The sequence below is a fragment of the Penicillium coprophilum genome (genome assembly GCF_028826855.1).
Source record: "Penicillium coprophilum strain IBT 35676 chromosome Unknown utg000006l_segment0_segment0, whole genome shotgun sequence".
NCBI lineage: Eukaryota > Fungi > Ascomycota > Eurotiomycetes > Eurotiales > Aspergillaceae > Penicillium > Penicillium coprophilum.
Window position 1 is genome coordinate 1,625,182 of NW_026622725.1, and position 12,650 is coordinate 1,637,831.

General features: G+C 50.1%; 5 protein-coding genes across 5 annotated transcripts; 2 read left to right on the plus strand and 3 right to left on the minus strand.

Annotated features, from left to right (window-relative positions):
- Positions 1-332: 332 nt before the first annotated feature.
- On the minus strand, positions 333-3,095 carry N7500_009562 (putative RSC complex subunit (RSC1); the record flags this gene model as incomplete). Its single annotated transcript, XM_056680701.1, has 5 exons — positions 333-1,265; positions 1,320-2,570; positions 2,622-2,690; positions 2,737-2,899; positions 2,956-3,095. The coding sequence occupies 5 exons, from the start codon at positions 3,093-3,095 to the stop codon at positions 333-335; spliced, it is 2,556 nt and encodes an 851-aa protein (XP_056528083.1).
- Positions 3,096-3,776: 681 nt separating this feature from the next.
- On the plus strand, positions 3,777-4,774 carry N7500_009563 (ubiquitin-specific protease OTU1; the record flags this gene model as incomplete). Its single annotated transcript, XM_056680702.1, has 2 exons — positions 3,777-4,473; positions 4,494-4,774. The coding sequence occupies 2 exons, from the start codon at positions 3,777-3,779 to the stop codon at positions 4,772-4,774; spliced, it is 978 nt and encodes a 325-aa protein (XP_056528084.1).
- A 140-nt stretch (positions 4,775-4,914) lies between these two features.
- Positions 4,915-6,484, minus strand: N7500_009564 (serine/threonine protein kinase CDC7; the record flags this gene model as incomplete). The annotated part of the gene is made up of 4 exons (XM_056680703.1): positions 4,915-5,589; positions 5,641-5,701; positions 5,749-6,190; positions 6,244-6,484. 4 exons carry the CDS (start codon positions 6,482-6,484, stop codon positions 4,915-4,917), a joined length of 1,419 nt encoding a protein of 472 aa, XP_056528085.1.
- A 351-nt stretch (positions 6,485-6,835) lies between these two features.
- N7500_009565 (condensin subunit YCS4) lies at positions 6,836-10,684 on the plus strand (the record flags this gene model as incomplete). Its single annotated transcript, XM_056680704.1, has 5 exons — positions 6,836-7,658; positions 7,710-7,833; positions 7,884-8,025; positions 8,072-10,459; positions 10,514-10,684. 5 exons carry the CDS (start codon positions 6,836-6,838, stop codon positions 10,682-10,684), a joined length of 3,648 nt encoding a protein of 1,215 aa, XP_056528086.1.
- A 395-nt stretch (positions 10,685-11,079) lies between these two features.
- Positions 11,080-12,648, minus strand: N7500_009566 (putative oxysterol binding protein (Orp8); the record flags this gene model as incomplete). Its single annotated transcript, XM_056680705.1, has 6 exons — positions 11,080-12,030; positions 12,089-12,148; positions 12,200-12,269; positions 12,326-12,365; positions 12,421-12,497; positions 12,572-12,648. 6 exons carry the CDS (start codon positions 12,646-12,648, stop codon positions 11,080-11,082), a joined length of 1,275 nt encoding a protein of 424 aa, XP_056528087.1.
- Positions 12,649-12,650: the final 2 nt, after the last annotated feature.

Genomic DNA, 12,650 nt, shown 5'->3' on the forward strand with positions numbered 1-12,650 from the left:
CAAATAAACAATTCCTTGATGCTTTGAACTCTTTAGTAGACAATCATCTGGTAGATATATTTATCATGTAGTTTTCTTGATGGGCAAATAAGTATACATATGTAAAACCACATCTCCTGGTCAGAAGTTGAACTGACACAGAACCATAGATACAAGCTAGTGACTATTGACATATACAATTTACCAGTGGGAGTGTGTGGACAACTAAAACAAGAACTATTCCATGTTCTACCTATTCATACAAACCCTTAAAGTAAAACAGACGCCTGGAAGATTACGCCCTTTGGAACCGAATCATAAAAACCACGCCAATATGTTCACCTTTGTTCTAACTAAGCCTCGTCCAGGTACAGAGCAGTACCTTTTAGATTGACCAAGCCCTCCGTGGTAGATTGAGCCTGAATATGCTGCGTCTGTTCCATAGCCCGGCGATCTGCCAAAGCACCACGCTCCCGCGTTCCATCAAGGTCCATAGCATCGTTATCCCCCGCCCGAGTGATATAACCATAGAGTTGATCCGTACCCGCCACGACGCGCTGCACTAACGTCTCAAGTGCCTTACCAGTAAGCGCATCCGCACGGCCTGTTAGCTCAGCCTCCATCTCAGCGCGCTGGCGCTTCACAGCGTCATTACGTTCTGTCCTCTCATCGGCCAACTTGCGCTTCCTCTCTTCAACCCTCTTCTGATGCTCCTCCTTGCTGGCGAGGTACTTGAGGGAATGACCAAGCTTCTGGGTAGAGGGCGGAATGAAGTCTACAGGGGGCGTGGAGAAGAAGAGAACACGGCCGTGGTCGTCGCAGTGGAATTGCTCGCGAATGTCTTCTGGGATAGCAGCGTTGGCCGCGTCGCTCAGATGGAAGACTTCCACAGGCCGCGGTGCGTTGGGGTTGTACACGGCTGGCGGAGCTTGCATGCGGTTTTGGGGGTACCCAGTGTAGGGGGATGGTTGGGCCGCTGAGAATGGCTGGGCCGCTGGTGAGGTCTGGTATGCGCCTGCTGGTGTCTGGGGGAGGTTGCTTGCGCGGCGTTGGAGGGATGCTGTAAAGGCTTGGGATGGGGTCATTTGGTGGAAGCCTGGTGGGCGGACGGGGGCAGGAGTTGTGTGTATGATGATTGGGGGTGCTGGGGAACGTGTTTGGAGTGCAGCAGTACCGGGGCTCATGGCCGATCTGGGGAGTGCTTGACTCAGTGATTGACGGGGTGCTACAGACTGGGGCAAGGAAGGAGGAGGCGGGGATGGGGTTGGCTCAGGTGGTGGGGATTCCTAATGTTGTCAGCGTTCTAGGATATTTTTCTCGTATTGCGATCGAAGACTTACATTCTCGTCTCGTGGGCGGCGGTGAACAGCACCGGCAACAGGGGGTGCGTTGTCGGTTCCCCAGGTCGGCCGAGGAAGGTCATCGGTCTCCTTGGCATCTTCTTTTAGAAGATGTTTGATCGGACTGGGGATCTTCTTGATCTTGCGTGGCACATCAAAGAGATCCATCTCGTAGTCTTTCTCTCGCACTTCGTCTGGTAGACAGCTAGCCCATGTCTTGATCTTGTTTAACTTGTGTTTCTCCTCATTGTAGCGAGCCTCGCAGACATAGATCTCCTTATCAGGTGCGAGATCTCTTGGGCGACCTCGGCTGTAACGGGTGAAAAACATGACGAAGCAGCGATCAACAATCTCATCAATCCGATGGTCTCGGTATTGCCCAGTCTTCACAACTTCATTGGGGTAGAAGTGCTTCTCGAAGTGATGCACTGTCTGCTCAGGACGGTAGTACCAACACGCGTTAATCCATTTTTCGCCATCAGCGTCCTGCCAGGTTCGGTAGATCTGTGCAACGATGGGCTTGGTCACATCGTTTTGGTTTTGGATATGAACCCAGTCGCCAACCTTCCACAGCTCACCGCGGTGGAGGATACCATCGGGAAGTGGGAAACGTCCATCTTCCATCAAGAACTCGCTGTCAGGTTTCTTCTTTTCTTGCTCGGCCAACTTCCGGGCTTCGGTTTGCAGGTCGACAGCATCCTTGAATATCTGACTGTCAGACTGGTTGTAAGCCTTGGCATTTTCGAACATGAGATCGAGATCGCGCATGAAATGGTCGACGGAGTTATACTTCTTGCGCTTGGACTTGCGCTTGATAATGTCGATGGCGATGGGTTCCTTGATCTCCATGTAGTAGTCCGGGTAGGCGGCTTTGTCGGGGAGACGTTCAAAGTGTGTGATCTTCAGGTGGCCACCGGCGCCCTTGAACTTCCGAATCCCCTTTAGGATTGTCTTGATGCGAATTTCCATAGGTGTGTCCACGCGAGGGGGACGGCCTCGTTTTTTGCGAAGGTCAGGTTCATGCTTTTGAGCCAATCCACGCTTGAACCCCGGCTTGGGACCAGGCTTCTTCCTGCGTCGGCCCTCATCTTCAGAGTCGTCCTCCTCATCCTCTTCCTCCTCCTCTTCTTCCTCATCATCATCGGGCAGAGGGTCGGCTTCTGGGATCTCTCCAAGATCGGGCAGTTCTGCCTCATTAGCAGGAATCGCGCCCTGGGCGGCTAACTTTCTGAACTCGGCGGCGAAAACTTCCTGGAGATTGTTAGTTGAATGCCTAGAGTGACCGAGTTTAATCGAACATACTCTGATAACTAGCGCATCTTCGTAAGCCTGTGATTTAGGCCTGTTGTATGTTTGCGCATTGTGCGGGATCTAGATGATTAGCTAGTTGCAACCCTGGAGAAGCGCAACCACTCACCAAGGCGCAATCGCGGACAAATTCAGAAAAATGCTTATATTCCCGTTTGTTGATGCGCGCTTTTAAAATACTCAGGGCCATCGGCTCCTTGATGATATCGTAGTAGTCGGGAACATAGCGCTTGTTGACACTGCGATGGAACAATCGCGACGGGTCATGACCACTGCGCAAGACCACAATTAGCCAGCGATCACTGTATAATTCGAGAGCCAATCGTACTCCTCTTCCCGATAATCATAAATTGCCATGACCACATCCATCATCAGCTTCCATGTTTCGCGGGTGATCGCACCGTCATTCTCGATGGAGTTAACGGGTTGTTCACGCGGGGGTTGCGATAGCTCTTTCTCGGACTCCATGTCGTTGGCGACAAGCGCGTTTCCACGCAACGGTAAATTTGGCAATGAAGATCAAAGAAATCGACGCAAGTAAGCCAGAATTCAGGTAAGATAGCAGAGAAGCCCTGGAGAGGTCGGAGAATGTTTTACGAGCGCGTGAAGCTATTGCTGACTCAGCAGCAATTTTACGTTACGGTAATTTCGTGACGACTGTCTTTGAATGTTTCATGAGACATATCTGGACTATGTGAACTCATATCATTTCTATTTGCATCTCTTCTGCTGGGAACATATGATGTAGCTGCCTTCTATAACTGGGGCTGAGGATGTTCAATCAGACTAACATACGGAGTATTCTGTACTTTCAATATACATAGCTCTGCAAGGCTATGGTTGCGATGATTGGCTTGGTACCTCGGTAGTATCACCCTGTTTGCAGCAGGCTGTGGGACTTCAATGTCTCAAGGCACGAAGGAATAGAGAACTGATGTCTGAGTCCCACTTCTTCTCAAGGGCCAAAAAGGGGAGTTCTCATACCATTTGGCTTACATCGCAAATTGCAGGGATATTGCAGGTATACCTCAGGTATATACCCCACACGGCAAGTCGTCATATCTTCCTATCAGTGGAACTTACAAGGTTCTTAAGATCGCCCACCTCACAGTTCACAAAGCTCTCTACCTCTTTACTTTATCAAACAGAATGAGAATTCGAATCCGTGGGCCTTCGGGCCAGTCAACTGTTACCCTGGATGACTCCGCAACCATCAAGGAACTAAAAACCCAAATTGCGGAGAAGACCGGCCTTGCTACATTTGACGTCAAATATGGATACCCTCTAAAACCACTTGAGCTTGACAGCTTTCAACCAAACCAAAGGATCTTGGAAGTTGGGGTACATTTGAACGGAGAGTCACTCATCGTCGCACAGAAAGAGGGAAGCACCCGGGGTGTGAGCGACGATGCGCCAACAGCGCCAACAGCACCATCACAACCTTCAGCATCACAGCCACCAATGTCGCAAGTACCACATGAAAATACTGCAGAAGACCCGCCAGAGATTCCCTCCCCAGAACATGCTGGGACGTTCGTTCTCCGGGTGATGCCCGACGACAACTCCTGCCTTTTCCGAGCAGTGGGTGCTGCAGTCATGGGCGATATGGACACGATGGTTGAGTTACGATCGATCATCGCAGGAGCTATTCAATCAAATCCAACGGAATACACAGCAGCGATTTTAGGTAAAAATCCGGACGAATACTGTACCTGGATCCAGAACGAGGACTCGTGGGGTGGCGCCATCGAGCTGAAAATTCTCAGCGAATACTTCAATATCGAGATATGCTCCATCGATGTACAAACTTTGAACATGTTCCAATTTAACGAGGGGCGCCAACGCGGTGTATTGTGGTGTACTCAGGGATTCACTACGATGTTCTTGCGCTGTCCCCCTCTCCCCCGCCCTACACCCGTGCCAACCCACTACCGCATGACGATACAAAGATCTTCGAAGCTGTTGACCCAGTTGTTTTACAAAAGGCCAAAGAATTGTGCCGAGTGTTGCAAGGCAAGCACTACTACACGGACACTTCGGGGTTTACTGTTCGCTGCAACGTCTGCGGAGGCACATTCACTGGGGAGAGAGGCGCCACGAAGCATGCCGCGGAGACCGGGCATTACGATTTCGGAGAGGCAAGCTAGTATTTTATATAGCATAGATAAGCATACTGCTGGATTGTTTGAAGTCATATGAAGGCTGCTTCATTGTCATGAATAAAGTGGGAGGATGTGTGGCAATGAAACCAATCTCATATAACATATCGTACAAATCATCTTGGGTCTCATACCATAGCAACCTCGTCTGCATCATCTTCCTCCTCCTCCTCTCCTGATTCTGCGCTTTCTTCTGGGTTGCCTCCCCATTCTACATCATGGTGTACAGGGTCTGTGAAGAATTCATGCTGCAGGGCGTCCGCGGCACTGAGCCGCTTAGACGGGTCCAGCTCCATCAGTCCAGATAAGAGGCGTGTTGCTTGCTGCTCGCTTTCCGTCAGATCTTCCACACAGCTGGACCATTTCACCAGCTTCTCCCAGCTGTAGCCTTTCTCGCCGATGGTTGGGAGATTTGTTTCAAAAATCTGTCCATGCATGACCGCGGCGGCCTTCATGCGTCGGGTGCCGAAGATGCTTGACATTTCTATCATCGCATCAATATCGTCGGCAGAGTTGAAGAAGGGGAACCGACGTCCCAGCAGAGTTAAAAGAATGACACCGACTGACCACATGTCAATCTTGGTGGTCTGTGATGTGCATTTGAAAAGAACTTCTGGGGCTCGGAAGCCTCGAGTTCCAGCGCGGTTCGCTCGTCGTGATGGCCGTGAATCATTCTTCGGGTAGCCGGCCGAAAATCCCGTGGATGGGGGGTTCTTGGAGTAGTAGCTTGAGAGGATCCGGCTTCGCCGGACATAGCTTTGGTGAGTACATAGACACGGGCTAGTGTATTCTGAACCTTGGCGCTGGTGGGACAGTCAGTAAGCGCATCAACATATATCAGCCATGATTCATACCTCTGCAAGCCCAAAGTCAACCAGAACACCTTCTTTCAGGTCTGGGTTGTAGAGAAAGTTGCTACAAGACATTAGCATAATCCAGGTCACCGACAATGACACACTTACGTCGGCTTGATATCACGGTGAAGGATATCATGTTCATGTACCGAGTTCAAGGCGGTCATGAGGGATCGTAGATAGTGGCGCATATCTGCAACCATGAATGTGCGGTATTGAATGCGAAAGTCGGTATGGGGGAAATAGGGCAACACAGCGACCACTTGGTCCTGGTATCTGAAAGCAGTAATCAGCGGGCAGACAGACCCGCATCCTCGGAGATCGTGTAGTAGTTCTAGCTCGTTCTGAATCCGTAGTGGGCTACTTGTGACATAGATCTTCTTCAATGCGACGAATTTCGCTTTTTTCCGTCCGGTTGGCTCGCCTTCAACTCGTCGTCGTTTGGATGGAGGCTCCGGATAGTTGTCTTGGGCTGGTGTTGAGACATCCCAGTCATTTTGGTGTGCATCATAATGAAGATCCTCTGCTTTGTAGACCGTAGAGAATGTACCTATTAGTGTGTCAACAGGAAAGCCCACTCAATGACGATAGTACCCGTCATACCTTCTCCAATCCTATTCACCAGACGAAACCGATCTGAGATTCCTGGGAATGTGTCTTCGAGCTTTCTCATATCCTCTCTGACCGATTCGTCCACCTCTTCATCATAGTCACTCTCCTGGGGTGCATCACTCTGTGATACTGATTCATCATCTTGTCCCAATGAGTATTTCGACTGTGCCTCTTGGTAGGACTTGCTGCGTTTTAACTCAAATACACCCGGGGCAGCGTGGAGGGCCGACATGGTGGTAGGAAAGACAGTGGGAATTCTATGAACTGAACCTATCGACCAATAGAGTGGAAAAGCAAAGTCATCAGATCGTGTCGCGTGTAGATAATGTTTCTTCAATGTTTATCGCAAACACGGACACAACAATTACCACTCGGTGACAAGGATGACAATACAATGGCCGGCAGATTCAGTCAATACAAGGCGGTGTAAGAGGGGTTTGAGGGGTTTGCCAGCACTAGCGGTAAAATATGACTGTGTGATTACATAAGTTGGGCCAAAAAGGGCAAAAGCTAAACAAACGGAGCTTATCAACAAATCGGCTTTCCTCCCCGCCTTACTCTTTTTCTCTCTTTAACCGCGACAATGGAGGATAGAATCCAGTTCAACATAAATGAGTCGCTCAAATATTATTTGAGTGATCCTACTTCGATTCCGACGCCTGATGCGGACCCAGAATTGCTGGATTGCGAATCGGATCCGGATCAACTTTCGCCAGCGCTGATTGACAGTATATTGAATCCGATCGTGGATGCCGTGGCGGAGAACCCTGAAGGATTGACACGAGCATCACTATTTGACTCGTTACAATTTTTACTAAAGTGCGCCCCGGTCCCTTCCCAACTTGCCTACGGAGGCTGGCGCCCGCCTGGACTCGAATCTGACGATCCTTTTCCCTCTTGCAGATACGCGACCTTTCTTCCCGCAAAGTACTTGAGCAAACTTTTGGATTTGGTTGTTTCTGGTTTGTCTGTCGAGGCAGACATCATCCATGGAGATCTTGAATCCGACGACCAGGATGCAATTCAACATCATAAGCAGCTTCTGGAGATGTATGGGTTTCTTCTCCAGTGGGCCTTGTCTGCCGTAGAGGTCAAGGCTGCAGAGAAGCCCACTGAAGCAGCACCCGTGCGACGAGGAGGACCCAAATCTAAAAAATCCGCTAATAGTGGCCAGTGGGATTGGACGCCACAGATCCAAATATCCATGGAGACCATGTGCAAGGTGATGAAGCTCAAGTTAGGCCGCATTTTTTTGACGACTTCGGATCGTGACACTTTCATTACCCTATTCACGCGTACAATCTACCTGGTTCTTGAGAGCGAACAGCGGGTGAAGAGCATGGCCATTCGCATGCATGCTTTCAAGGTTCTCTGCATCGCAGTCAAGCATCATGGCCAGGCCTTCGGTAAGTGTCCGGATGCATATCCCGCTTGGGCAATAGCTGACTTCAGTATAGGAGCTCAAACTTCAATTGTGCAGAGCTTGACTTATTTCGAGCATCTCTCCGAACCTATGGCCGAATTCCTCCATATTCTGGCCGAACAATACGACTATCCCCAGCTTTCTGACGAGATCCTGAAGTGAGATTATATTAGCGAATTGGCGGAGTAGTTGCTAACACTACATGTAGGGAGCTCGGAAACAAGGAGTTTAATTCTAATGATACGAGAGGCCCCAAGTCTGTATCGACGTTTATTATCAAACTGTCCGAGCTTGCACCCAGATTGATCATTAAGCAAATGACACTCCTGGCAAAACAGCTAGACAGTGACGTACGTGACACTTTCAGTTTTTCCGAAGCTCCACTAACAATCCCAGGCATATACTCTCCGCTGTGCAGTGATCGAGGTCTGCGGAAACCTCATTTCGGATCTCAGCCGACAAGAAGAGCGCAGTGATAACTATAAGACTCAGATCAATGCCTTTTTCGACGTCCTAGAAGAAAGATTTCTTGATATCAACCCTTACTGCCGCTGTCGCGCGATCCAGGTATTCATGCGGATCTGCGATCTGGAACAGAAGTTCCCGAAGAGGCGACAGGCTGCAGCAGAACTCGCTGCCAGAAGCTTGGAAGATAAGAGCAGCAATGTGCGACGTAACGCAATCAAATTGCTGTCTAAACTTGTTTCCACACATCCTTTCAGTGTTATGCATGGTGGGCTCCTGTCATACAAGGAGTGGACAGATAGGCTGGACGCGGTTGACGCGGAGTTGAATTCCCTACGTCCCCCCGAAACACCAGGCTTTGGGGCAGGTGATATGACTCAGGTTGACCCTGAGCTGTTGGATGACGCCACGCAGCTCCCGGATGATTCTCCATCGAAAGCGCCCCGGATGACCGATGAAGAGAAGGCTATTGCTGTGCAAAAAGCCGCAGAGCAAGCGGCCACCTCTGAATTGATGACACGCCTCCAACTGACAAGGAAGTATTACAACGAGGCCATCCGGTTCATTGAAGTGCTCCACTCCGGATCCACCATCGTCACACAGTTACTTTCATCCCGGAACAAGAGTGAGGTTATTGAAGCCATGGACTTCTTTGTTGTTCTCGATGCATACAAAATCGAAACTGCCCGCAGTGGGATTCGCCGTATGCTGCGCCTGATTTGGACTAAGGGCAACAGCGACGAAGGAAAGGGCGTCCAGACACATCTCATTGATTGTTACAAGGGCCTCTTCTTCGATGCACCGGGGTCTTTCACACCTAACGATGCTGCAAACTACATCGCCCGGAACATGATCAGTTTGACATTCGGCGCAACCCCTGCAGAACTGACCTGCCTCGAGCAACTGCTCAGCACGATGATGAAGGCTGGAAACGTATCCGAGGCAGTTATCGCCAAGCTCTGGCAAGTTTATAGTATCCAGAAGAAGGAAATATCACGCACTCAGCGCAGGGGTTCAATCATTGTCCTCGGAATGCTTGCCTTGGCAGACCCAGAGGTTGTGGTGAAAGAGATTGAGGCTATGTTGCGCATCGGTTTGGGTGGCCTAGGAAGGGCTGACCTTGTGCTTGCCAAGTACACTTGTATCGCTTTGCGGCGCATGATCCCCGGTCGTCAAGCCAAATCAAATGAGGTTGTTGGGATTCCTAAACTCGCCAGCGACCATTCTGTTTTGATCAAGCTGGTGGCCATGCTCGAGATCGAGACAGCCAGCAAGGAATGGTATGGAGTGGCAGAGCACGCGCTCAACGCAATTTACACTTTGTCCAAGCACCCTGACGTTCTTTGCTCTGATATCCTCAGAAGAAAGACAAGATTCGTCTTTGCACCACATCTTCAACAACGCGCCCCTTCCTCCCATGCATCTGTCAATGGAGAAGAGCAAGAACAACCTGGGACTGCATCCACTGAAGGCCAGGAATCCAAGCCAAAGCCAGCATCTGCGGCGCTCTCGCAGCTGCTGTACGTCGTTGGTCATGTTGCAATCAAGCAGATAGTGCATTTGGAGCTGTGCGAACTTGACTTCAAACGCCGCAAAGTTGAGCAAGAGAAAAACAAAGCAGCCACTGCTCCCCAGAAAGAAGACAACGCCGAGGGAGACGAACTAGATCTCATTGGCGGAACAACAGAAGATGACTTCCAGGATGCCATGGCCCATATTCGAGAACGTGAGCTACTCTATGGGGAGAACTCCCTCTTGGCCAAGTTTGGCCCGCTAGTAGTGGAAATTTTGGCCCACAACAACTCCTACCCGGATCGTGACCTGCAGGCCTCTGCGACTCTTTGCCTTGCCAAACTCATGTGCGTGTCTGCCGAGTACTGCGAAAAGAACCTGCCACTCCTCATCACGATCATGGAGCGGTCTGAGGATCCTATCGTCCGTAGCAATGCTGTAATTGCGCTGGGCGATATGGCTGTTTGCTTCAACCACCTCATCGATGAGAATACCGATTTCCTCTACCGTCGTCTGAATGATGATGATGACTCCGTCAAGCGCACCTGTCTCATGACCTTGACCTTCCTCATCTTGGCCGGTCAAGTCAAGGTTAAAGGACAACTGGGCGAGATGGCGAAATGTTTGGAGGATGATGACAAGAAGATCGCTGATATGGCTCGCATGTTCTTCACGGAGCTGTCAACCAAGGACAATGCCGTGTACAACCACTTTGTAGATATGTTCAGTCTGCTGAGTGCAGAGCGCAGCCTAGACGAAGCGTCACTCCGCCGTATCGTCAAGTTCTTGATTGGATTCGTTGAGAAGGTACGTCCTTTTTGCTCCTTTAGTTTCTAATGATCTATGCTAATGTCCAACCAGGAAAAACATGCTCGCCAACTGGCCGACAAGCTGGCCGCTCGACTTCCTCGTTGCGAAACAGAGCGGCAATGGAACGATGTTGCTTATGCTCTGTCTCTTCTACCCCATAAGAATGAGGAAATTACCAAGACCGTTAGTACAGGGTTCAAGGTCGTCAGTGCCACAGCCTGAGGCTGATCTGAGATGGATTATGTGTTGATGTACTTGATGATTGGAGTCTGGCGGCGTTGGTCTTTTGGACAAATGGGTTGTTATTCTTTTTATGAATAGGATTAATCGTTCTATTGAACCTATATATGATATACCTAGACTTCATCCAGATGGACCTGGAGCTATTCTGTTCAAGTTTGCCGTCATCACGATGGAATGGCGTTGCAGCTATTCATGAAACAGATTTCTAGAGAATAATGTCTAAATGAGATTAAGAGTATGACCCATCCCTCCCCCCAAAAAATCAAATCCGGAGTAAAAACGACAGAAAGACGCCGAGTTCAAAGTTTGTATGGTCGCATGCCAGATACGCCAATGTTGCTTACCTACACTGTCACAGCGAAACACAATTATATCTATGCACCCTGCACTGTACTTTCCGTCAAAGCGAAGTCGCCCGAGCGAATCCCTTGTAGAACCTTTTGGCCCTCCTCTGTGAGCTCCGGTTTACCTAGCGGCGTCACCGCGCCAGTGAAGAATCGAGGGTTCCACTCAATACCCTTTTCAAAACGCTCTGCAGCCCGTTGCCGTTGCCGTTCCTCAATATCCTGCTTGAGCTTTGTGGCCTGACTGAACTGTCTGTCAACAATGGCGGTCGTGACACCCGACCAGAACTTCAATGACTCATTGGACAGCTGTTCTTCGGATGGAGGCAGTGTCTTCGTGACGGGGAGAAGCGGAGTGATATCTATGAGCAGATGAGGCTCCTTGGTGCCTACCGGTGTGAAGTATATCTTTCCATGCCAGGAGCCAGTGATGCGCGCGACAACGTCACCGTCTGATACATCTTTGAGTCGACTGGTCGTATCCTTGTCCGGGTTGTAACGGAAGATAACGCCCTCCAGCTTATTCTGTGACCGGCCAATCCAGCCTTCTTCCATGTACTGTAGGATCGCCTTCAGGCCCGTTTTCGGGCAGGTGACATAGCATGTGTCGGCAACTGTGACTGAAAGCGCCCCGCGCAGTATTCCCCCCAGGTGGGCATTTGGGTGGGTTAATTGGTATTCTTCGTTGTCCCTCTTTTCAATATTGACAAAGATTCCGAGGTTGTGTTGGCCGGGGCTCACACGAATGCTGGTGCCGGTGAACTTTGCGCTGATTTGATCGAACCCGCGCGCTGAAACGCCTCGTTCGGGGCAGTCGATATAGAAAGCCGAGACCGGGGGGTGGTGGGAGGTCTGTTCTGTAAGATAGCATACTTTGACCTTCTCATCGCCGTCGGTCACGGTGGAGGAGCCATTGGAGCTTGCTTTGATGCCAGGGATATTGGCTTCTTCGGGGATCTTGTCGTTAACTTCCCAGCTGCACTAGGGGGTATCAGCAATGAATTGTCATGAATGAAATGCCAAAGACCCTGGTACTCACTCGGAAGAATTCACCCAGTGTTGAGTTGTATGGTTTGCACGGTTTACCCTTGACGTATTTCTGCAGCAAGATCAATAAGTGTTCGAGTAGTTCTGAGCAGCCGAAACATACCAAATCTTTTGTGAACCAGAACCGCAATACCTCCAACATCCGACCTAGCTCATCATCCGACTTGCCAATGCTGTAGCCCTTGAGTCAGTACACAAGCGTTCGCCAAAGATGGATACATTTGCTGACCTTGCAAACGTCTCCGGTCGATCTAGATAATGCCAGTATTCTTGTCGCCCCAGTCAGCACCAACCCCGCACGGCGTGACACGAATTGTTACCTACCCAGATTTGGTCGAGGCTCTAGCAGTTGCGCTGGTAGTGAAAATCGAACCGAAGCGATATCTGCCACACCGACGAATCTAGTTTCCAGTATTAGATTCTGACATCTAGTCATGTCTTGCGCGGTGCGGGGAGTCAAGGGATGGTTGCCTACTTTCGAAGGATGGAGAGGAAGGTCTTCAGCTTGGAGGAGTCATCTGGGGCCTTTTCAGGCACTGCGATGGAAGACATAT